The 25,936-nt window shown below is 33.7% G+C and overlaps 1 protein-coding gene across 2 annotated transcripts in view; it reads right to left on the reverse strand.

Moving 5' to 3' along the window:
- Window positions 1-408: 408 nt before the first annotated feature.
- Window positions 409-25,936, reverse strand: part of LOC149071747 (ecdysone-induced protein 78C-like) — a 147,207-nt gene continuing 121,679 nt past the window's right edge. Inside the window, exons 3-8 of one of the 2 annotated variants that reach the window (XM_089247631.1) lie at window positions 23,743-23,884; window positions 16,650-16,870; window positions 13,112-13,420; window positions 8,673-8,778; window positions 7,246-7,516; window positions 409-6,024 (exon numbers count right to left, since the gene is read on the reverse strand). In XM_089247631.1, the coding sequence (XP_089103757.1) occupies window positions 6,009-6,024; window positions 7,246-7,516; window positions 8,673-8,778; window positions 13,112-13,420; window positions 16,650-16,870; window positions 23,743-23,884 (1,065 nt within the window). In that variant the 3' untranslated portion in view covers window positions 409-6,008. Of the gene's footprint in view, window positions 6,025-7,240; window positions 7,517-8,672; window positions 8,779-13,111; window positions 13,421-16,649; window positions 16,871-23,742; window positions 23,885-25,936 lie in introns of both variants that reach the window. The other variant, XM_089247632.1, reaches the window with a different exon arrangement.

Genomic DNA, 25,936 nt, shown 5'->3' on the forward strand with positions numbered 1-25,936 from the left:
CAAATTAATAAACACATAATTATTAATTGTATTAGTTAATAAACTCTTTGAATATTAATATTTTATCTGTTATTAAATGCCTTTAAATTTACTTTAACCAAATCCTGGGATTGAGGAAAAACTTGGGAAGCTTTAATCTCCAGGTAGAATCAGTTAATTTGATCTAATTGTTGAACTGATGATGATTTTAACTGGACATGTCTCGCTTTCTCTCTCAAAATATCCATATGCATAAACTTGTATCTAGCCCATGGGCTCAATTCCCCCCCCCCCCGACATTAACAATACCAATAAATATATGCTTATGAAAATACCAGTTTGCGTTTTGAATTGAAAAGCTGGTAAACCTACCAATGTCAAAGCTATTCAATGTTTTTCTGTCAAACATCCACAATAAATGAGACAAAATGCACAAAAAAAATTGTTTTTGATTTATTAAAACTCTCGCAACGGGGGAAAGATAACTTTCCTTTACACACCATATATGCAGCCATCTTTATTTTTTTTAAAAATAAAACTGCCAGTCCCTTAAACATTCATGAAGAACGGCAGTGCTTTTTTTAAAGAAAGGCACCGGCAATTTCACTTCTTTTTTCCCCTCCCAAACGTGTAGGTACTCTAAGAACATGATCAGGAAAAAAAAAATAACGACAAGTCAAAAAAAGAAGAGCTAAGTGTATCTTACTTTTGATCATTGTACCGATTCTATCACTTCATAGAACAATACTTCACTGGTATTCATGTCATGATATACATTTAAAAATAAAATCGCATTTGATGTTGTCGATAAAAAAAAATAAATCCACATATAATGTCACAGAGATTCCATCATTAACATTCAAAAGAAAAAAAAAGAAGACTTTCTCTCTTAGGCAAGCATCGGTAGAAATCGCAACAGCAGAAATGGCGATTTGACATATTTTTGCTCTTCCATTAAAAAAAAAAATGTAATAAAATTCATCAAGTGTTAATCAAATATAAATTAAAAAGAAACGCAAGCAAACCACTGTCATTCATAAGCAAGATTTTAGTCAATAACCGAAGCTTAGCAAAACAAACAAACCATGGTAGGCAACAAGGCGAGACAAATCTATTGCCAGACATACCCGAGGTATGTAAAAATTCCGCTCTGGCATGTATTTTTTTTTCGACCACATGCCAGATGTGGGCATGTAAAAAGTCCAAAAATGGGGAGGGGGTGAGCATTGTTAGGGTTTATGGGAAATTTTGAGAGTTCAAACAAATGAGAAATGTACACAAAGATATATAAATGTATATATACAGTTGAATCCCATTATAACACAAATTCCAGGATACTGCAGAAATCATTTTGTTATAACAAAATTTCGCTATAAAGGAAATCGTTTTAAAAAACAAATGTTCCCATGTAAAACGTACTGGTTAAAGTATTGTTCGTTAAAACGGAATTCAAATGCATAAATACATTTCTCATTATTCAAACTCTTGAATAAGTTTTATTTCCATCAATAGATGGCAACACATTTGTTTTGAATGCAAATTTGTTTTGAAAATTTGCTCAAAAGGGAAAACTGAGCAATGTTTTTCAGCCATGTAAAATATTGATTCGGGCATGTATTATTTTAAATTACATACCTGACCGGGCACGTACATTTTTTTAGATTTGTCCAACCCTAATAGGCAACAATTATATTATAGCGAATGAGTATCTTAAAAACTGACCACTGATCACCAACAATGCTTTGTATTGATTGTAAATCACTGTGCATCGACAACATATTTATTGCTACCTCACACAATTTTGAAATCAGCGGGTGTTTTTGGAATCCACCATTTAAGGATTGATTGACTATTATCACACAGCATGTTATGATATTACAGTATCACCATTATTAGAAGGCATGCATTTGATCAACAAACAAATACCAATTAGAAAATATTTGGCCGATATTCTGGCTATTAAAACATTCTTATTTTTTAAACTTGTTCAAGACCAACTAATATACAAGTAAAAAAAAGAAGCAAAACACCACCGATAGTTACAGTAATGACAGAAAAGCCACATAAATTTATACCAATTTTTATATTGCATGGGGAAGAGTCTAGACAAGCGTTTCTTGGAAAAGGGTCCCCAGAGTCGTCACTAAATGTCCCACAAGAAGTAGGAACCAGTGCCATCTTCACCCATAAGCCCCACCCGGAAGAGGGTCCTCACAAAAATGACAAGTGGTTGAATGAATTTTATGAATAAATTGTGCCAGAGGGGTACCCAGTCCGGGGGACAATGAGCCGATATTGCCATATAGCGATGTGTCCTGAGCATCTCTCGGATTGGCAGTAGAAGAGTATCAAAATGCACAATGCGATAAATACCTAGGCTCACCATACTTCTTTAATAAAAAATAAAGGAAAGCGGGATACATATGAGATATTGTCAATTATCTCAAAAAAAGTTGTTGAATGCTTGTAAAGTTGCCAATTAAGAGCAAAAAAATTGCCCAAGGTAAGTAAAGTGGCTAACTATCTATAAAGTTGTTGAAAAAATGTTAATACCAGGGGAAATATAGGGCCACTGCAAGTTGCAATGGATAAACATGTAATTCATGAAGGTAACCGACATGACATGCAACTGATGAATGTGATATGAATTGATCATAATATTAATTATAAGATTCATAATTTCATAATAAAATTTATAAGACATGAAAATAATCTCAATTCTTCGTTTCAGTAAAGAATAAAAATTCAAGTAAGCCTAGTTGAAATTAAGTGAAAGAAACGGTACATTTTACAGAAAAGTCAGGATGGCCAAAATTATGGCAATTTCCTGTAAAATGTGAGTCATATGGCCACCCTATATGTATAAGTTTATATACGCTATATGTATAAGTTTCTGGCCTGTGAGCGGCTTGAATGCAGCATAGTTAGATCAACTTTAAGGCGTGAATGCGAACCGATCTCCCCTTTAAAAAGTCTTGCCACAGAGAGCAACAGACCTACAAACGATACAAATGTAATTCAATCATTACACTTCACTTCTGAAATATAGATGGCAGCATCTAAAAATCAGGCACAATGCTAAATATGCACTCAGACTGTTAGGTACGCACACTTACACTTCCGGCACAACTCATTAGGTAGTAAATTGCCCATAGATGGTGATAGACCTGAGTTGTACTCGGCTTGAAAGAAAATAGAGCATATCTGTATTGCAGACTTAAATAGTTGTGCACCTCCCTGTTCTAAAAGAAATACTGCAATCTATTGTACTCACACAAAAATTGTTTAATACCATCTGAAAATGGTCAGAAACATCATAAATGCGAAAAATTTCCTCATAAAATCTGAAACTGATCAGTTCGGTACCAATTTTTTTTTTAAAGTGCAAAAGTTTCCAACTTTTTAAATTTTACTTTAAAGTTGCACATGGACATGACATTCTAAACTAGTGTCAGCATATAGTAGCCTTTTATTACATTATACTGCTGTTCCTGGGAAATAATTGCAATTAATCTATAATTGGCTACCTATAATATTGCTTCAAGGGTTACCTAGAGCAGTATTTCAACTGCCGGAGCCCTGATATCATTCATAGCCGGCCGCAAGTGATTAACCGTTTCATTTTTCCTTATTCATTTTCTGTTGGTCATGTTTGACCAGGTGTTTGACGCACAAAAATGAACAAAATCAGACCACAGGCTTGAAAAGGTTCAGAACCGCTGACCCAGAGCAATGAAATTATTTTAAGATTTTCTAAAAGAAGTATTGAGAAATGCTGGTCTAGACTCTCGCTTCAAATCAACTGAGCAGAGAATATTTAAGCACAAGCTCTAATTAAAGGCTACACAAACAAGAAACAAAAAGCCCAGCAACTACATCAATTGCATTCATAGCATGGATAGGAGAGGAAAAAACCATAATGGAAAAATTTCAATTCTGTCGTGAAAGTTTGGAAATCCTCGTGACAGAATGTATCAGTTAACGGTATCACAGTCCATCTCAGCCTCGAGTAGACAGAGATAATTTGAATGACAAAAAAAAACCAAAAACAAAAAAACAACAGAATACTGAATTCCCATAATCGTTAATGATCAGCACACACATATATCATGATTATAGAGGAAGCAAAATCCAGCAAGAATATCGATTAAATAAGCTGATACGAGAAAAAAAAACATTGAGAGAATAGTTACGAGCATTGTCCCTATCGTCCAAAAACAAAAAAAAACTTCAAGTCATAAAATCGCCATTTCCCGCAGCAGGAAAAAAAAAAAACTTTAGAAGGGAAGAAAACAAAATATATATGACAAGGTAAAAAATACAAATAAATAATTTAAAACATCGGAACTACACACGAAACACACACACATAAAAAAGAAAAGGGGGGGGGGAGTTCTATTGCAACAAAAATATTAAAAAAAGCATGTGGTATGAAGCCACGAACAAAAGAAAAAAAGCTAATTTCAAATAATATAATAATAATAATCACCATTTAGCAAAACGCCACAAATAAAAGCCATATGCAATTTTTAAGTAAATTTTGATTCGGGCCAAAGAAAAAAAAATTAATTTGCTTTGCGATTCTTAAAAAAACAAGAAAAACAAAAAAAAAGAAAAGATATTTACAACAAAAATGCTGATACATATAAAACGGCCAGATGCAAAAGATAACGTCTCTCATTAAAATAAATCTCATTCAACTGGCAGTTCGTTGGAAGAAAGACAACACACCAGATACAGACACTTCCCGATTTACGATCATCCAAAAGTATTACGGTGGAGATATGGGGATATTTTTTTAACAAAATTTGTTCCGAATAAAACATAACCGAGATATACATGATATCGTTTTAATTTATTAAAGTTACCATTAGGAAAAATTGTACAATTACAGGATATGGAAGAGGAATCTTTGAATTTTATTTAATAGTATGCAGAACATGATCAGAAGTTTCCTAGACTTGTTTTTTTACTATTTGTAGAGATTGTGCTAATCAAAGTTTATACAAGGATGACGTCACTCTCCGCTACCATACGAAGGTTTTAACAACTGGCTGTTGCTGGCCAGTTGTTAAAACCTTCGTAATCAAAGTTTGTAGTCAAATGGGGATAAAAGTTAAACAAATTCACACTAAATGCTATTAAATAGTCATATCGGCATTCATTATTTGACTTTAAAATTTATTTACCAATGAAACATTTTCTGTGTAATGGCGAACCATAGATATGGAAACACTTATGTAATCTATGTATGTTTTTGAACATACGTATCACTTGACTCATTACTTATCTCCAAATTTTGTCGAAGCCACCCTAAGTACCATTGATATACAATTTAAATCGAATCATAAACCACACTAAAATTTCCAAGTGACATCTATAATCACCCTAAACCTGCAGGTATGTTACACTATATAACTTCATATCACATTTCTGACTTATCACCAGGTGTTTGAGAACGGAACGCAAATTTGGGAAGTGGCTGTAACAGGATAATTCCGATAAAAAAAAAAATCTGCATAAATAGACATATTTGTTTACGATTTTTTTTACAGCGATACATTTTGATTACAGGCAAAAAAAAAAAGTCCTCGTTAATTATAACTTCATAAAGCGAAAAAGAAAATCGACAACTAGAGTACAATTTGATTACTAATTTGCTGATGGGAAATATATATATATATAAATCGAACACTAAGTGTGATTGAAAACGTAAAACAATAAATAAAAGTTTGTGGTCCCACACTATTAAAAAAAAACGTCTATTAGATGAAAAAAAAAAAATGTGAAATCTTAGTAAATCTGTCCTTATTTTTCGTTCAACCACCTACATATATTTATATATATATATAATATATAAGAACTCCTATATCCAGGACGCAAATAATTTACGCTTGCTTGCATAATAAGACGATAGGCCTTTTGAATTGTACTGGGCTGTAAACTAGGTTTTTTTTTGGATGCACACCGAGTTTCGTTTATTTCATTTTTTTTCCTTCAGAAGATAATTTCTTGCATGACCTGCATGATCACATATATTTGTAACTGAAATGAAAGCGAAAAATGCTAATTAAAACAATGATAGTAAACATGTTCATTCTTGTTTTACAGAATATAATCTGAAAGCACGATTTAATGATAAGAATAACTGCATAACTGCAGAAACATAGTCAGACCCTGATATAACAAAAAATAAAGATAAAACCATTACTGGTGTGCAAAAATTAAGGACGAAATGGTTTTTCCTAATGTAACATGGTGCAAAAGTGTTCCAAATCGACACAAATAATATCAGATTCCCAAGATGTAAGAACATGGGAAAAGTAAACAAAAATTTCCAAAAGAAATCCAAAAGATGGTGGTAGACACCGCAAGCAATTATGAAGCATAAATGCTTGGTGCCCCCCCCCCTTATTTGTATTGTTGGCATAAGCAGGATGGGCATTCCCCCACACCTGTTCACTATACACGCTCTCATTGATTCCCCCCTCCCCAAAGACCCTGTATCCACTTATGTATGGAAGACACAGTTATGCAACAGGCTTATCTCTGACCTCAAACTAGAAGACAAAGCTGGTTTTAAAAATTTAACAAAGATTCCGCCAAGTGACTCCAAAACTCAGTTGCTTATAATTGGAGGAAAAATATCCCCAAAAATACTACTTCTAGGCAATCAATTCTTTCACTCATTAGGTTGGCTGTCGCATTTCGCTTTCTTGCAAGTGGAGATTGCTTATAAATATTTTGAATGTGCTCATGAGCAATCAGTTTTAAAACTGATGATGAAAAACCTTGCTTATAAAACGGAATACCTCAAAGTGTTTGAATTAGCAAATTTTGCAGTTGATTGTGGTAAAACATCTTCGCCATATACTTGCTCCAACATTTCCTATACTTCTGTGAAAGATTTTTGCAAACAAATGTTAAATTTTAAGGCTGTGTATTGTTCATCGTGAGCAGACTCCATTTTCAAGAGTTGAAAAAGAATTTGTGCTTTGATATTGTTCGCTTGGAGGGGAGAAGTAGTAAGCGATTCTGGCTATTTATAAAATATGAAGATGTAACAAATTCTTTTTGAACTCTTGAAAATGGAGTCTCGTGAGCAGACGATTATCAGATTAGCAGAACAATATCAAAGCTTTGCTTCGCTGCTGTCTGCCTTTCCAAAAGTAAATTCATTCTCAATCTTTTTCTGACTACTCTACCCATTATCAATCAGAACTAGTAACTAGAATGTTATTAGTACACGTGAAAAGCTGACCTTACTATCGTTGTGCTAGATCCTGTTCAGATCGAGGAATGTCGAAGAGTTCGGCAAACAATGGCGGCAGCTTCAAGTGCATCCAGTTAGCTCTGAACCACCGTAAATGGTCCATGTGTTTCTCTCCTATGCTGTGAAGCTCTGGTAATTTCATGACAAGGGTGGCAAACAAATGGGGTGCGCTTGGATGATTTCGGTTCAGTTGGAATTTCAGTGCCTCCATAAATTTCTCTCTTTGTTGTTCGATGCCTTTATGGTCATATATACCGTTTCTCTCTGAAACCACAGAAAAGTAAAACACAAATGAATACACATTTTTTTTATCTTCAGACATCAGAACAATTCAACGTTAAAAAGAAATAATACAAATGCATTGCGAAACAGTAATGATGGATTTTAAAAACCAACTAAATGAAACAAATAAAGTAAACTGAGGTAAGTGGAACCACACACGATTTGTAAAATTCAGTTAGCTTCTGGGAACGGCCTCTTGCGGAAATTTTCTTTCATGCTTACTCTATTTTTCAGTAAAAATATAAGTGTCATGATAGCTGCTCATACAAGGTTACAAGGAGCTTTCATATGGAGAAATTAAGTTTGCGATCAAGACACTACCCGTTGTGCCCCTTACATTTCGACTATTTCTGCAAATGAGAGTTGGCCTAATATTGATATTTCTCTCAATTTCTTCCTTTCTAATTATTTTATCTGTCATTCTGATATCTCTTTAGGTAAAGTAGGAATTAAAATGTTTATGCCCCCTCCTTTACATTGTGCTGAGGCAAGTGGAAAACCCCCCCAAAAAAAAAAAATTTACACTAACACCACATACCCCGCATTTTCTTATTTTTTTTTCTCATTTGCTCATATTATGTTGGATAATATTTACGGGCAGTAATATTATCCGATATGAAGGGTATTTCTATATTGTCAGTTTTCTACATCCCAAAGTATAATTAACATCAATTTTTTGCATACTAAAGTTGTAAATTATAGCTTTTATGTACCAAAATAATAAAATGTTTGTGCTTTTTATGGTTTAAATTACGTTTTTTACTTTTCTGGTTGGTTCCACTAAAAAATAAAATTTATCTTTAAAAGGGGACACGCATCAAAAGAAAGGGAATGCTTCAAAATAACCTGCTCTGCCATATTTTCAAAATGTTTTGTTGGCTTCTCCAACATAGGTATACTAGATTGATTTCTCATTCTAAATTGCATGGATATTTTATCACTCACATTGCCTTTTTTTCACCGTCAGTATATTTTTTGTAGCTCTACATATTATTTAACATCATTTTTGGTGTTGCATTGTTTTAACGTCATACACATTTTGAGATCTTCCCCCCAAAAAAAGAAAGAAAAGAAAGTCCAGTGATGGTTGTTTCCTCAAAAAGATATTTTACTAGACATGACAAAACGAATTGCTTACCAGATGTAAAAAGAATGATTGCAGAGTAGAGCCCGATTTCTGTATCACTTAGCTGTAAGCTATTCAGCGACATGATAAAGTTGAAAATGATTGAAACAAACTCAGGCTGAAATGAAAAATTATAATCATGATAAAAAAGGTGAACATGAGCACAATATTCAAAACTAAACATAAACATTAAAGTGGAAACCTAGAATTAAAAAAACTGATGTAAGTATCTTTTCACGAGACTGGAAAAAAAAGGCCATAAATAAAATAATGTCAACTGAAAAAAAAAAAACCAGAAAAATTCCAATACCTTTGCCAGCAAATGAGTGAAATACAATAAGCGGCAAAGTTTGGTCAAAATTAATTTAATTTTGAGAATGTTAAGAGATAGGCAAATCGCTCTGATACTTTGATATTTCAGCACCAACTTAAATATTGAGATGTAACTTAATATTGATGTAACAACTTAAATATTGTGATGTAACTTAATATTGATGTAACAACTTAAATATTGCGATGTAACTTAATATTGATGATAACATCTGCAACACGTTCCATCTACAGTCGAACTTGGTTAATTCAAAGCCCAAAATCACTGAAAAAAAGTTTCCAAAATTTTAATTATCCAATTAATCTATCCCGGATCTGTAAAATGATTACAAATTTCAACTTAATTTCCTATATTTACATAGCAATTATCAACTATTAAAATTTTATCATCTGTTAAGAACTGTCTCCCAAATTTTAATAATTTATAACATAATTGATCTTATCTGCTACATTATTCCACTGTTCTGGAATCAGCATTATTGGAGAATTCCTTCATTATTTTCAAAGCCTGATTTACGGAAACAGTTCAGGATCATCCATTATGAAACTGTTTCCCAAATTTTGTTTATAATTCTTGTGCTATCAAGAAAATATACTTTCATTAACGTATTACAATTTGTGCTCTCCTGTACTTTCCATACTCTTAATGACAACAAAAAGATTCAGATTTTGAATGTTACACCTTGATAGGTTGAAAAACATAATCATTAAGTGGTGCATAGTATCGATGCACTCTAGCTGTACAATGTTGAAATTAGCATTAAATTGTCAAAAAAAGGGTAGAGGAAAAACAGAATTTTCAAACTTTTAATAGGAAAGGATTACACTATAGAAGTTTGATGAAAGATCTTTCACAGAACTTGAAAGGAAAAAAAGACAACCAACAAACCTATTTGTTACATTCTTATCATCACGAGTTAGTATATAACTGAAACTAAATTTGCTCATACAAAAATCATGATTTGTCCCCCTCAAACTTCAAATTATCCAAAAACAAGAAGTTTTAACATTAAATCAGAAAAATCAAGGGCAGTTCGTAAAAGTTTGAATTATCCAAAATTCAAATTAACCAAGTTCTACTGTATTTTAATAGCTTATTTTCAACTTAGAATTCACTTATTTTCACTGATGGTATGAACAATATTTCTTTGTCACTCATGTATGTTTCCTTTTTTATTGTTCTTTATTTCTTTCTTTATTTTGTTGATTATGGGGACATGATAATTATAGTAAAACATTAGATTGTATGTGTTTTGCCAAATGAGCAACAAATTTTTACTTGATAAATAAGATTTCTTACAACATGAGCCCTCCTAAATGAAGAATAAAGTCCATACATCAAACAGCTTACTGGGATGCTGCTAACTCAAGTGTACAAGTGGTTTTTATTTCAAAAAAGAAATGTCAATTGACGACCAACCACTCTCTAGACATCCTTCAACTTCTTGAATGAATGGACATGTAGAAAAAAATTGTGATATTTTGTTTGAAGATTGACAATTTACGATAGAAGAAATCAAGGAGTTGTCTGGAGTAAGTTGAGAGCTTGGGACGGCAAATTTTATCAGAAGATTTGAAGATGAGAAGAGTCAGTGCAAAGTTTGTGCCTCTGCTCTTGACTGCAGACGTGCTAATTTTTTTTAATCCAGAAATCCGGGTATTCTCCCGAGGGGCGTACCCCCCCCCTTTCCGGCACTCATATCCAACTCGATCAAAAAAAATTTCACACAAAATTTTTTTTTTTTAATCAATTAAGAAAAAGTTCCATTCCCCCCCCCCCCCAAGGCAGGTTCAGCATTGCCCCTGAGCAGAATATAATTCTGTGTCAGTCTTTCTATGCAGAATAGAGAAATCATATCTACATACTGTTCATAAAACATAAGTATTTCCTTTTCTGGATGCTATCAGAGATTGATAATCTTGGGTATATGAACTCTTAAAAGCTTTATATTTAGCTTAAAGCTTAATATTTTCTTTCTGAAGACATTTAATCAGAGGAAACAATTAAAAAACTTCAAAATACAAAGCTGCTGACGAAAAGACTTCTGTTTACCGCATGGCTGTTAATGGAATACCATAACGATTATACAGGAATTTCAGCAACCACAATGGCTTACCCCTGATAAATGATTGCCAATAAACGCTACATTAACGAAGTCACATCTTTGCCAGTTGCTTAAATGCGGTCACCAAGACTTTTTTCCGGTGGCTTGTGGGTGATGGAAATGACCACGGCTGTCCTCTACAGGTGTTTTCCCTAATGATGATGGCAATTATTGATGTCATGACAACGTGAAAGCTAGCATAAAATCTAATTTTCTGCCAAAATCCAGAGAAATTTTAACAAATCCAGAAAGTAGTAGGAATGATGAAAAATCCGGAGTCTCATGCCTAAATCTGGAGAGTTGGCAGGTATGTGACTGATAATCAAAAAGTCTCGATTGGAAGCATGTCATGCTTTGAAAAGGCATCTCCAAACACACCCCAGATTCTTTTTTATCCAGAGAAATTACTGTTGATGAGACGTGTTATACTATGGCTACAATCCCAAAACCAAACAACAGTCAAGCCGGTGGCAGGCATCATTCTCGCCTTGGCCAAAAAAGCTTGCCAAGTGAAGTCACACGTCAACACAATGCTCATCCGGTTTTTCGATGTGAGAGGGGTAGTTCGTAAAGACTTTCTTCTTCAAGGTCAGACTGTTAACCAGGATTTCCACTTGGAGGTGCCAAGATTGTGCAACAGTGTGCAGCAAAAAAAAAAAGACCTGATTTGTGGAAGACACGAGACTGGTTTTTCCATCACAACTATGCTATGCCTCACACAGCCATCAGAGGGTGCCAATTTTTAACAAAGAAAAAAAAAAGCCTGACAGCTGTGCCTCACCCGGCCTATTCACCTGATTTAGTTCCATGTGACCTTTTTTTAGGGATGGGAATTGATTAAAATTTTTAACTCATTAATCAGAAAAATATTTAATCAATTAATCAAATATTTTCAAATGCTATTCAATTCATAGCAAATGTGGTGTTGGTAATTATGTAATATTAACTGATGTTATAAAAACATATTTTATTCATTTCACGCATCTATGCACTGAATGGATGTAAATAAATATAGAAATAGATTAAAAAATAAAGGCTGCCCACTTGAAGCTATTTAATATTGTCCCTCTTTGTTAGAAACATGAATGTGCAAATTTCTAGAACTTGGAAAATGACTTTTGAATGTTTACTCCACCCACTCTATGGAAGTTGTTATAAAATGTTTTGTAAAATGTGTTTCAATGGGGGGGATACACATTTGCGTGTTTCTGGCAAAACTTAGCAAAACAAGTGATCTAACCAGCTGATAAATCCAAAAATGAAAATTTGCACATTCATGTCTCTGGCATAAGGGGGGACAATATGTTGAACATGCTCGTTATATTCCGGAATTTCTTAACTTGGATCTTCTTTTTAATAAGTTATTTTAAAAATCATCACTAGTTTTTGTTGAATTGACTTGTGTTTCCTCATGTTGAAAAATTTGATCAAAATATTTATTCAAATATTTTTAAATGCAGTCACTTACTTACCTGAAATGTTATGTACGGGAACATAATTTAAGACATTTAACCATTTTTGCCAAACAAATCAAGTAAAATTATAAACTGTTAATAAAAATTTTAATCAAATTTTAATCGGATTGATTGAGCCGATTAACACAACTAAAATTTTTAACTACGATTAACCAACCCGATAAATCAGACCAGTCCTACTTTTTTTTTATTTTCATGGATGAAGAGGGGCCCGAAAGAAAAAAGTTTTGCCAACGTGGATGAGGTGAAAAGAAAAATGATGGAGGCACTGTCCAGCATCACAACAGACATATTGAAAAAATGAAATATGGAAGGAAAAACTGAATAAGTGCATCAGTGCTGATGGAGAGTACTTTTAAGAGGTGACTGAAGAATTTTTGTAAAAAAAAACTGAATAAACAAATTGTGAATAAGAAATTCTGATTACTTTTGCCCCCTGCCCCTGTATACACAAGATGAATTATGTGTAATATTGTCACAGGCATGCAGTTCAATCAATCAATCTGAAGGAGAAAGAAATCAGAAAAAAGAATGAACTTACATCAAACATGAACTCCATTTGCTGTCTAGAGATGTAGCTGCCATCACAGAAGGTTAATGTGCTGTCCATGGTGTCGACCATCCTTGCCACATGAATCAGCCAGATTTCGAAGAATCCCAACTTTATGAGAATGAGTTGATCGTCTTGCGTTAGCTCTAGAAATCCAGGCACATGCTTGGCAAATTCTACAATCCTTTGTATGGATGGTGTGATTAGAGAAGCAAACTGCTGCCACATGACGATTTTCTGTTGCTCTAAGCTGTCGACAGTCTGTCCGTCGTTGGAATTGGATTGAAAGTCATTCATGCTCTATGGGGAAAAATTTTTTAAACATATTTCCATAACCACTTGAAACAAATGTTGAAAACAATAAACAACAAACTGTGAAAACAATAAAACAAGAAATTAGTACTCAAAACATTTTCATATCTCTGCTTAAAAATTGCAATGATCATAACAGAATATCCAGAAACCAAAAGGTGTGATGACTATCCATTTGTGAACAAAATATTTTTAGTTAAAAAAAAAGCCGGCATGAATAACTTTTTCCTTGCAAAAAAATATGGATTTCTCTCTTTACAGCACACAACTCCTCCCCATCATTATTGAGACTATTTATCACTGTTTTGTCCTTAAAAAGATACAAATTACCAAAAGATCAAAGGATGAGCACTGTCTTAGACACTTTTTATTTCATTGTAAATTTTCAGTGGCCATTTTCATATCGACACTTCCAATTTTCTAACTCCAGCTTCATACTTTTCAAAAAGAATTAACCATTCACAAAAATTGAAACCCATCTTTGCATTCACACATTGTTTCAAATTTGGTTTCTTTCCTCGAACAATAACTGATTGGAACAACCTCCCATTAAACATTAATGACTGTACAACAGTTTCTGATTTCCTTTGTAACATTAATCATCTCTGTCAAACTTCACCACCACATTCCCTTGTATAGGCCTCGGCCAAGCAATATTGTATAAATAAATTTTCAGTTGGTATCCATGTGTAGGTTCCTTTCTCTGGTCACTGTATATGTGTTGTGATATTTAGTAGGGAGAAACAATGCACCAATAGTGTTGGTAACTAACGGACTGAAATTTTTCTGCTGTAAAAAATATCCCATTTTTGTGTTTTATATACTTTTCTTTAAATGTTTCCTGAGATTGTGTGTGTGTGTTCAGTAGAAATACTGATTGTTCTGTGACATATGTTGCAGTTTTCAGCATATTCTGCTTTGGGACTCAGGACTAGCCTGACTCTTCTCCACGGGTAAAAGTATCAGGGCACATGTGTTTTCTGACGTCAAAGAAAGGAACTTGCATTTTTCTCACACTGGCGTAACAGCTGTGACTGTGTTTTGAGCAGTCATGTGCTCTGAAATCAAACTTGTTTTTCTGAAAGTGGTCAAAGATGATGGTCAAAGACAACATATTCAGAGGACATTGAAAAGACAAAATACTTGCTCTCAGAGAAACTGGGATGCCTTGGGATGAAATTTCGAGAAGAATTAAAAAAACATTGAAGACTGCTGGTCATAAAGTTTCATATATGGGCCCGAGAATTATGGACTGAAAGCTTGCACAAGAAGTCTTCTTTCTCTTAAAAAAAGATGCAGTTCACAAAATTCAGTTTTTATTTGGAAAAAAATCTCTCTGGTGTAATTCAGAAGGAATACAATTTGCCTTGCACACATCGAACTGAGCCTAATTTAATTAAAAAATTCAAATGTCTGGTATTTAGAACCAAGAAGTACAACCTCCACCTTATAAAACAGCACAGAGAAAAAGCAACGTGAATTAGCCAAAAAAACATGTTTTTTTTTGGCCCCAAGTGGGATAAGGATGTTTTCTTTAATAAGAAGCAATTTAGATGGACTCAGTGGTTTTAAATATTAATGACCCATGTGATGACAGAGCCATATTTTGGAACTATATGCATACCAAGACAGTTTCAGCAGAACTTCTATTTTCTGAGGCACCTCTCATAAATTTTAGACATGTTTAATTTTTGTACGAACAGGACGATGCTATTGTGCACATGTTTCAAAGTCTAAAAGTTGTTTGTTCGAAGCCAATTCAGATGGAACCTTTTGAGTAGTCATTGAGATGTCATTCTTTTAATCTTATAGGGTACTGTGTTGCATTTTGATTCAGCATATGAAGGTTATAGAAATGGCAGCAGTATGAAAACAAACACAATCTTATTGCAGTGATAAAACAAGCTTGGAGAGAAGAAACTGTTACACAACTAGTTATTAATAGCTTGTCTCTATCAATGACATCTCGAAATGACAAAAATTATAAAGAAAAAAGGTGTCGAACAAAATTTCTGCACATAATTTTCAGTTGCCCTTACTTTTTTTCCAGGTTTTAACTTTTATCATAATTTGAACATTTTTTTTTATGGAGCAGTGCAGCACTCATCAAAATTATTTTTAATGGGAAATGTTTGGTTTCGCTTGTAATTATTGCACTAATATTTTCATATATTTACATCCACAAATTTTCAAAATATAGTAATTTTTCTGTTGTCCTTAAACTTTTTTCCATCACCTTAGATGTCAATTTTGCTCCTTCAAGAGAAAATATCATTGTATACAGCCGATAGGTACTTACATACACTCAAATTACTGTGTACCCATTATCATAGGTGCTGGTTCCCAGACGTGAAAAATCTGTAGTTTATCACGTGATGAAATATTTTGCATCAGATAAAACACGAAGTATAAATAAAAGGATTAAACTGTTTTTTTTTTAAATTGCATGAAAAGACCATATGACCCATTTTCCCAGAATGTTACCAGATTTTTCGCCATCAAACGATTTTTTAATGAAAATGTTGTTTTTTTCAATGAAGCCTATTTGAATTTTTTATCCTCCACTGAAATTAAGTAAAAATTATTGTGATAACTTACGGGAAAAAAAATTATGACTATAAAAAGGAATATTTCACATATTTGTCATATAATTAACATTTTCCCCCCATATAATTCATTTTAATCCACTGTGATTTGCAGCACAGTACTTTTATGCCATTAGAAATTTTAGCAGTAATTAACAAATTCGCTCATTTTTGGCATAATATTTGGCAACAAATGCTAATTTCCCATACTTGAAATCCTAATATTTCCCATATTTTCTGAGGAAAACATGGTCAGCCTGAGATTGCAAAGAGTATTTTAAGAATTTTTCATTCAAACGTAACATAGTTGAGGGATATTTCTATAAAGATATATAAAATTGGAAGAATCTGACTTCTGACTGGAAGATGTTAATGAGGCTAAAAAACTGGAAGGCTTCCGGGTAAATCGGAAGCATCTGCACCTATGCATTATACTGTATTAACATATTAAAATTAAATACACAATTTTTTTAAAGGACGGTTTAGGAGAGGAAGCACCAGAGTTTGAACTTTTGAATGTTTCTCAGGAAATGAAGCTTTTTCCCCATACTCCTTGTTACACACTAGTATTGCAGGCAATCACAGTTCAACTGCATTCGTGGGTGTGTAATAACAACATACATAATACTCACAAATATTGCTGGCTTGCGCACTAAGCCCCTTGTTTTTTCTTCCGTGTAGGCACAGTTGGTGTGATGAGCCTGAGAGATACTTAATACCAGGTCATACATGGCTACCTCCTTGTTCTCTTTGTTTTCTGGAATTTGATTTGACTGGTCTGCCTCTGACTGGGTCACGCAGGAATCGTCGTTTCTTTCTCTTGATCTTTTAGGGACTCTACCGTAGCGAACGGCTGCAACAAAAGAATAAGTGCATTAACACGTGTAACAATATTATGGTTTTAAAAAATTAAATACCATTATTGTAAAGCTTGATACTAAATAACCACACAGATCTTTTGTTTATCTTTTTACGATGTTCTAAAGTTTTAGAAATATTAGAAAAATTTACAGTGAAACCTTGAAACAAAGATATTCAATCTAACAATCAATCTCTCTGAAAAATAACTTTTTAAAATCACACATGGTATAATATTAAACTCCTCTAGATACAATGATATACTATGCAACAAAGAAAAAACAGACTTAAAATGTTCAATATATTTTTGAATGTATCACCAGTGTTTGTCCTTCTGAAGGTGTGTGATTTTGCACCAATTGAGAATCGAAAGTGTTTATAAATTTTTCATGCAGCTACTTTCTGTTTATGTAGTAATCAGGGCTTGTCAAATACCAGACGACAGGTTGACTAGAATATAGTGATTGGTACAATGTTTTTAAACGTTTTTCTGTCTTGGATTTAGACTTAGTCTGCAAATATAGGTGGTGCCCAAAATCAGCTCTCGTGGCCAGGAGAGTTCGATAGTTTTTCGAACAGAGAAGAAGTTGCCATGCCACCCACTTTGTGTGTGTTATGTTGTAGGTGTGGTTGCCTCTCAGTAATGTAAATATTTATTTCTTTTCATGTAAATAAACTTACATTTTCCAACAATATATGCTTACAACTATAAATACCAAGCTGAACAGTCTGGACTCATCTTTTACATCTGCATGTATGTGAGAGGTAAATGAGTTGTCTATATCATGTAGCACACCTATGATTCACAAACCCGACTGCATACAGTACAAAGTGTAAAATCAAAAGATGTTCAGTATCTCATCTTTCCTTAAATTGTCTTTCATCCAATTGAGAAGTTGGTTTATCTTAGCATTCAGCCAGTTTCAATTTTTTTATAGTGCTTTTTCAGTATTTTATGAAAGTTACTCTGAAATTTTGGACAATTCCAGGAATGAATTAAACATTTTCATAGAAACCTAACCTATGGAAAATTCTGTTTGTTCATGGCAGGGTTCGAATTTGACTTGATGGGAACATGGGCAAAAGAGTTATAGGGCAGGGTTGGGTTTTTGATGTCGAAAACTGGTTTTTGACATCAAAAACCAATGGTAAACCAACGGGTTAAACATTACATGCAATTAATGTGTGCATTTCCAATGGGAATTTTTATATTGAAAAGCAATATTTGAGGTTTTTGACCAAAACAGGGTTGGCAGATTTTTGACGGTTTAAACTGTCTCGTCAAAAACCTGCCAACCCTGTTTTTGGGGGAGGCCCCCCTCCACTGTGATTTGGTGAAAAATAATAGTTTTTCGTTAATTTGTATTTTGTGAAGGGTCTGTTTTTGAGATTCAGAATTTTGTGGAGGGTCAAAAAAACTGACCTGAATTTTGGCTAGACAGAACCCTGTCAATGCTGTCTGAACATTTGGAAAATGTTCCTTTTTAACTTCTAGCGTTGTTTAACATTTGCAGTATTGTGTTACCAACCCAAACAAAGGATGAAAATTGTTGCAGTTCGTCTAAAAAAAGTGTTTGCAAGACCAGATGCATAAAGTTTTGCATTGCAAATATACAGAATCTTCATGAAGATCCAAGGATTTCATGTTGATCAGACATGCAAACTTTCTTGTCATAAATCATTCGACAGAAATGTGAGCTTGAGAAATCGAACAAAGTATTGTGAGACATTGAAACATATTTTTGTCATGGAATTAATATTGCAATATTGTACAATTATTGTAAATGCTGTGTAAAGTCTATTACTGGCTGGTACAACATTAAAATTGATATTTAATAGGGTTTGCTAATAATGGACACTTTGGAAATAGTGTGATGTGATTTAGGGAAAATTGTTTGATTTTCCAAAATTTTACCAAATAAAATTTATAAAAAATTTAAGTAAAGTACATGATATTATAAATTTGGGGTGCTTGCTAAAACATGGGGCCCTGGGCAAATGCCAATGCGCCCCATGGAGAAATCGAACCCTGCCTATATTGTATTTGTATGGTTATTAATGGAAACCTTCAACAGTTTAGGGCACATGTTTGACTTGAGGACCCTATTCATTATGGACTACAGGAGTGGTATTCTTAGCACAAGCTTATTAAACTTTCTCATTCTTTTGTTTTTTGTGAGCGGGGATTTCAATGTAGATTCCCCCACTTTCTGGTAGGATTTAAAAAAAATCCATATGCCCTCTATACAAGATATGAAGTAAGATTAAATTATATAAAATAAATTAACCTGCACTTTATCTTAGAAAGAATTGTGGCTGGCACGAGGGAGACCTATTCGAATTTCAATTATTTCTTATGACAAAGTTTGATTCAATGTATAAGGTTTTTGGACCACAAGCATGTGCACACAGTGAATCACGTTCGTAAACCAAGGTTCCACTGTATATATATGTCTAGGCACTCATGTTATATGTTTTCACTGAGTGATTTTCTGCACTCCCATGTAAAGTGAACAGGATGTTAAGGTGTGAGATAAGCAATAAAGCACAGTCTACTTGTGAATATCAGTGAATCAAAACGTTTTATCGAAGAGACTCTGGCCATGCCTCTAGAATCTTGTGTGGCGGAAAGCTTTGGGGGGGGGGGGAAATGCAGTCACAACTTGTTTGTGTATGGGCAGAAAATAGAAAAAGAAAAGCAAAAGCTGGGTGCATTTATTTATTATCCTCGCCCACACAAGCACTTTTAAATACCTTGACATGCCTATCCAAGACACATCACATATTTTTGTCCTGCAGCCATGTTAACAATGAAAAGGTTTTGACATTTTCATTTATAATAAAACAAGGCTTTCATGGTCATCATGCAATGCAAAATTCATTTTTTTTTTGGGTTTTCAGACCGACATGATAGAAAGCTTGTATCTTTCGACGTTTTGCTCTCACGGGTGGCAAACGTTTTCACGAAATCTTACGTAACATGAGAAAAAGGCTACTATTTATTACTTTTCCTTGCTTGAGTCGCACTGATTTGTCAGGATTGGTCATTTGAGCAAGACCTTGTCCATTGGCTGAAGTTATTTCCACAACAGCTCTGAATAATATGTGGGGTGTCAATTTTATCATCTTTAAGATGGAAAACCAAGCACAGTTGATCTTCATTCTCTCCTCCTTTCTGTTGAAGTTGTTCTTGTGCTTTTGAATCATGATTGCTTCTCTAAAAATAGGTGGAAAATATTTTATGTCACTGGATAAGGGATAACACTTTGGCATTTGTGATGAGAATATTGTGATCATTGTGTTTGGCCAAGGCATGCTCAGCTATGGCTGACTTGGCAACTTGAAGTCTACAATTTTGTTTATGCTAGACTAATCTGGCCAATATCAATCTTTTTTGTAGTGCTTATATACACTTCACAACTGCATGGGATAGTATATACCCAGTTGTTTTCAGACAGCCACATCTTGAGACACTCACCTTGCTTTTTGGTTAGCTTAAAGATGGCTCCAATGCCAAATTTTCTCGGTTGGCATCTGATTCAGTCTGTGATTAGAGGAATATAGGGCAGAAATGCTTTTCTAGTTGTGGATTCTTCTACTTTCCGTTGGATGTTCTTTAGATGTATGGCCCTCATTATATTCCCATGGAGTATCCATTAACCTTGAACTTCAATCAGATGTAATTTTTTTTGTATCACATTGAGAAGAAAAACTTCTTATCTTATCATGTCGGTCTAGAAACCAGAAAACTGTGAATTTCGAATTTCACTATTGACCATAATTATGAAGAGCAGACAGACAATTTTGAAAGTGATGTCGAAAGGTTGTCCCAATGCTTATCTTGATAATGACAAACAGACTGGGCTGCTATCATGCAAGCTGTGATAAAGGGCTATTTTCAAAAGACCATGTCAAGCATAGTCTGTAACTGATATAATATAATCAAATCATTCACATTATTTTTTTCTTTCCTGGCCATCGTATAAACAATTTTCTTTAATATAACAAAATGGTCATGAATTTTTAGGCCTATTGACTTTCATAGCTGCCATTTTGATACTTCCAGATTTATTCTTACCTCCCAGATCATTCCCAAAGGATTTATCAGAAGAAAAAAAAAATTGACTAAACCGTGTCTTGAAATACAGGCAAAAATTGTGCAAGTTTTAACAGATTTTAACCAGATAAAACTAAATGCTTCTCCAATATAAGTATTTATTTATTAGAATTCAATGCGAATAGAAACTATACCAAAGCCTTCTAAATGAGGGCCATTCTATAAGGCTTTGCATACCAGAGTTGCCTGTCAAGTGTACATAATCTTACGTAAATTACATGAAATTTATGCAATTTACTAAAATTAATTGATGAATAAAAACAATTAAGCTACACAAAACACTGGAAATGGCTTAAAGAAATTAAATTCTTTGCGAATAAATTGGGAAAAAAAAGTACCGCAGCCAAAAAGAATTTGTGAATTTTCTTAAATAGCTTCTATCAGGCCCGTCATTTGGGGGGGGGGGTCGCCCCTGGCTTTTGAAAATACACTAAAAATGGCATATATATAGGCCTACATATATATATATGCGTACATTCAGTACATGCTCTTTGCCGCCCCCCCCCCCCGGAAAAAGTTGAAATGATGGCCCTGCGGCATGTATATTAACAATCAGTTTGAGATTCAGAGTGAAGAGGGGGTCAATGTGATTGGCTCCTGTTCACCTTTTACTAATAGATGAGTATTTATTTGCAAATAAAAGGTAATCATTATTAATAAAGATTGAAGGATTTGCTTTTAACATTTCCTTTTACTTTGATGATCATGCTTCTACTTCAACCCTTTTGTTCGTAAGCATTTCCTTTTTTTTTAAATTAACACCATCCGCTGCATAGGTTCGTTGGATCATTTTGTATTTTTGAGACCTATTTTTCAATACCCGTACTTTGATCAAGGTTCCAGAGATTGGTCGTATTCATAAAATTTTTTTCATTTTAAATTTAGTTCTGACTTAATTCAATTCAATAAGTAGAAAAGCTCTCAGATGAGGGTAGGGAGCCCTGGATAAGACGGTTCAAAAGGGCCATGGATTGAAAAAGGCTAAGAAACACTGATGTGGATTACAAAAGAGGGTGTTTGTAGGGGAAGAAGGAAATGAAACATTTTGGAAAAAATCAGAAATATTATTCAATGTCAGTAATTGGAAGAAGTTAGATTTGATTAATTTTCTATATGAATGAAGACTGACAGCTGAACTTCATATCAGATGGCAGCGAACTATTAAATTTAGGAATTGTAAGGTAAAATGCTTTCTTTTCAAAGTTCTATGAACATGAAGTAATGGATAGATTGAATTAATTCTGGCGGAAGAACTAAACATTAAAATTTAAAGAAAACTGATTTTGAAAATCAGAAAGAGTGATAAAAAAAGATGATGTGGAGACAAGACATTTAAACGATTTGAAAAAACAAAAGAAGGAGAATGATAATTACCAGTAAGAATTTGAATGATTCTTTTTTGAAGAAAAATAACTGGTTAAATAGTCAAACCCCATTATAACGAACTCCAAGAGACCAGAGAAATCACTGTTATAACAAAATTTCATTACAAAGGAATTCCAGATTTTTACATTGTTTCTATGTAAACTTATCTGAGGGATTAGAAAAGTTTTTGTTAAAATGAGATTTCTTTCACTGTAACAGTATTCGGGAATCGTAAAACGGGAATCAACTGTATATGACTAATATAGTCACTGCTCCAGATTGGAAGACTGTAAAGTAAATGTGAGAGTGAAAAATAGAATAGCACAGTGATAATAAAAAAAGGCGGAATAACAACACATGTAAAGGTGGTAAAATTTATAAAGGATAAATTTTAGTTAACATTAAAGGAATTTAATACGAGATTTTTCATTTCAGATCTTGATCAATGCATAAGCCAAGGTATTTTATTGTGGAAACCTGCTCCTAAACTTTGCAGGTACAAGAAAGGTCTAAAGTACAGTAGGAGTGAGAAAAATAAGATTTATGTTATGCTGATTTGTTGGACGTGGGTAAAGTTAATGGATTTAGTGTTATTAATATATTAATTTGGAGGCCATTAGCAGTGAGTTATCTACAGACTTACAAAAATCATCACTGACATATTTTGGAGACTGATTGTCAGATTCAGAGTAATAGTAATGAATGGCAGTATCATTATCAAATGTTATGATTTTTCCTGTAAAGATCATTTATGATAATGGTGAACTGCAATGGCACAAGCACAGAACCATGCGGAACACCTTTTATTACTTTCATTGAATCACTTAAAAATGGTCCATATCTTACAAACTGTGTTTTATTGTTAAGATAAGATTGTGGATTAAGACACAAGGACATTATACCTCTTAGACCAGAAGCCTCAAGTTTTTGGAGTAGAATTGTATTGTTCACACTAAAAAATGTTTTTCTTATATATCAAGAAATACAACAAGGGTTTTTCTGGAAACATCAAGATTGTCAACTACATATAAGAGGTGAAATGAAGAACAGATTCAGTGTTTTCATTTGGGAGAAAGCCAAGCTGATTACAAAAGAAAAAGTTTTGTTGTGAGCAAAATGAAAGGAGTCTAGTTTTCACAGTTTGTTCAATATATGAGTAATTCAGATTAAAATTATGTTCACAGAACCAATTATATTCATAAACCGAGTTCCGCTGTACGTCATGTTTTAATCTTTGTTGCGTTATATTTTGAATCATATTTTTTTGTTTGCATTACACATTTTTGATGTACAATGCATGACTTTTAATGTGATTGCATCATGACTCTGTTTTGATCAATTAATATAGAATTATGTTCCCATTTTCTCAAAGTTTTTCAACTTACAGTCTTTGGACATTCCTACAGCAAGACATTTTTTGAATCTGCAGAACTGACAACGATTCCTGTTAAGACGAATCACCATGCATTTCCCATCACGTAAGCATCTATATTCAATCTGCTTCTGGATGCTGCGTCTGAAAAATCCCTGCAAAATAACAAAAGAATAAATTAAAATCAAATTACACGCAAAAAAATTATTGAACAATTTATGCAAACACCTTCGTCTACTTTTTGCTATATATTGATCATTTTTATGTACATCAGGGACTACAACATAAAACTGATGCACCAAGTCCAGGGTTTAAGCTCGATAAAAAATTCCTTTCACAAAAAAGCGAAAATAGGGGAAAAGCTTTAGCAGAATGCTACAATGCTAATGTAATGATTGATGGTTGGATGTCTACTCGTTTCGTACCTCCTGTAAGCATTTTTATGAAAGTGGCTACTACTTCTTTCGCATTTTGCGAAAAATGCAACTGTAGCTTAAACCCTGACCAAGTCTTATGTGTTCAAGCTCGGATAAGTAAGAACCTAGACCTTCCACCATTTTTATTTTTTAGATTTTATCTTGTGTAATGTTCCAGGTAGGGGAAGTAGAGTAATTTCTACCATTAGATCTTCACAATTTTTTATTTGTATTTTTTTCACACCCAGTTAATCAAGTGGCAGTGTCAGCAATTGTGAGCCTTGGCCTGGGTTAGGTCCGATAGTCCATGCATTTTCCCATTCAGTGCAACCGAGCTCCAAGAACAGATTGAGATGTTCATTGCCTTTGTAGTCAAATGGTCTAGGGAAAGCGAAAGGACTGGGGTTGATTCCCCGCAAGAGGGCAGTTGAATTTTCTCTCTTTCCTAAATATATCTTCACATCAGCCAGCTGTTAAAAACCTCCGTATGGATAGCGGAGAGTGACATCATCCTCAAAAAACTATTGGGCAACAATTGCTCGCGGGCCTCAACAATTACTTTCAGAATTTTTACTTTATTCACCATTGTTCCGTAACAATTTTAACAATGCCTTTCAGAAATGTTCATCCCTTTACAATAGTTTGTAACTTCTTTAATGCTGCCAATATATAAATAAAAAACAAACCTGGGCAGTGCCGGGTATTATATAGCTAGTAACATATGTCAATATAAAATTAATATATGCTAAAATATAAAACATAGTTATGTTTTTGCTAGCTGTAATATCTGGTGCTATACCCAGGGTTTCTCCATGTACTGGCAGCATTAAAGAAGTGACAAACCATTATAAAGGTGCAAACATGCCTGAAACTCATTGTTTGGGAACCACGGTAACCAAAGTAAACATTCCGAAAGTCATTGTTGAGGCAAAGAACCATTGTTTCCAGACAATATATCGCTCATTTCGGGCATAAACTTTTAAAGTAGCCTATATCGTTGAAGTCAGGTCCTGTTTGGTATAGGCTGTAATGCAAAATTTTGCACCAATCAGCCCAAAAGTGTATAGAGAACACACAGACACACTGAAAATCAATTTCATACATATAGATATTTTTATAGAAAATATAAAAACTCACATTATTAACAAGAATGGAATTTATAAGAACACGAATAAGAGCTGAAATGACTTAAATCATGATGTTCAGTGATTATATATCTCACACTACTCCACTAGCTGATCTTGAAAACACAAATGAGTTCCCCCAAAATTATTTTCCAATTATTTAATCAGGTCTTAATCCTTGTTATATCACTACATGGAGAATAATTTTAAAAGTAACTATGTGGTCCCCCCCAACATGGCTGAAACCATCTCCAACAGCTGATCCCAGCACCTATACTACAACATCACACCAACAGCAGTAAAGCATAACGTAGCGAATTTCAAAATAAATAATAGAAATTACATAGAAATAAACACCGAAAACACACACAAAAAAAAAAGAAAAGAAGAATGGCTTACAAATGGATGAAATTCTTAAATTTCGAGTTCTTTTTTACCATAACATCGAATGTGAGAAAGGGTTCACCATTTTTCTTGTAATAAAAAAACCGGTTCTGAGGATTTTTTTAACCATCACAACCAACCCTTTCTCTTGTTCGCAGAGAGAGCGAGCGATCGATAATATCATTCAACAACAACAAAAAAAAGAAGAAAAATATATTACTTACTTTTTTAAATATATAAAAAAGGATTTCTTTAATTAATCACAGGGATTCCATTTGTGAAG

Source organism: Pholcus phalangioides, unplaced genomic scaffold, assembly GCF_987345545.1.
Source record: "Pholcus phalangioides strain wild (caught in Gottingen) unplaced genomic scaffold, Ppha-v1.0 ptg000018l_1, whole genome shotgun sequence".
Taxonomy (NCBI): Eukaryota; Metazoa; Arthropoda; class Arachnida; order Araneae; family Pholcidae; genus Pholcus; species Pholcus phalangioides.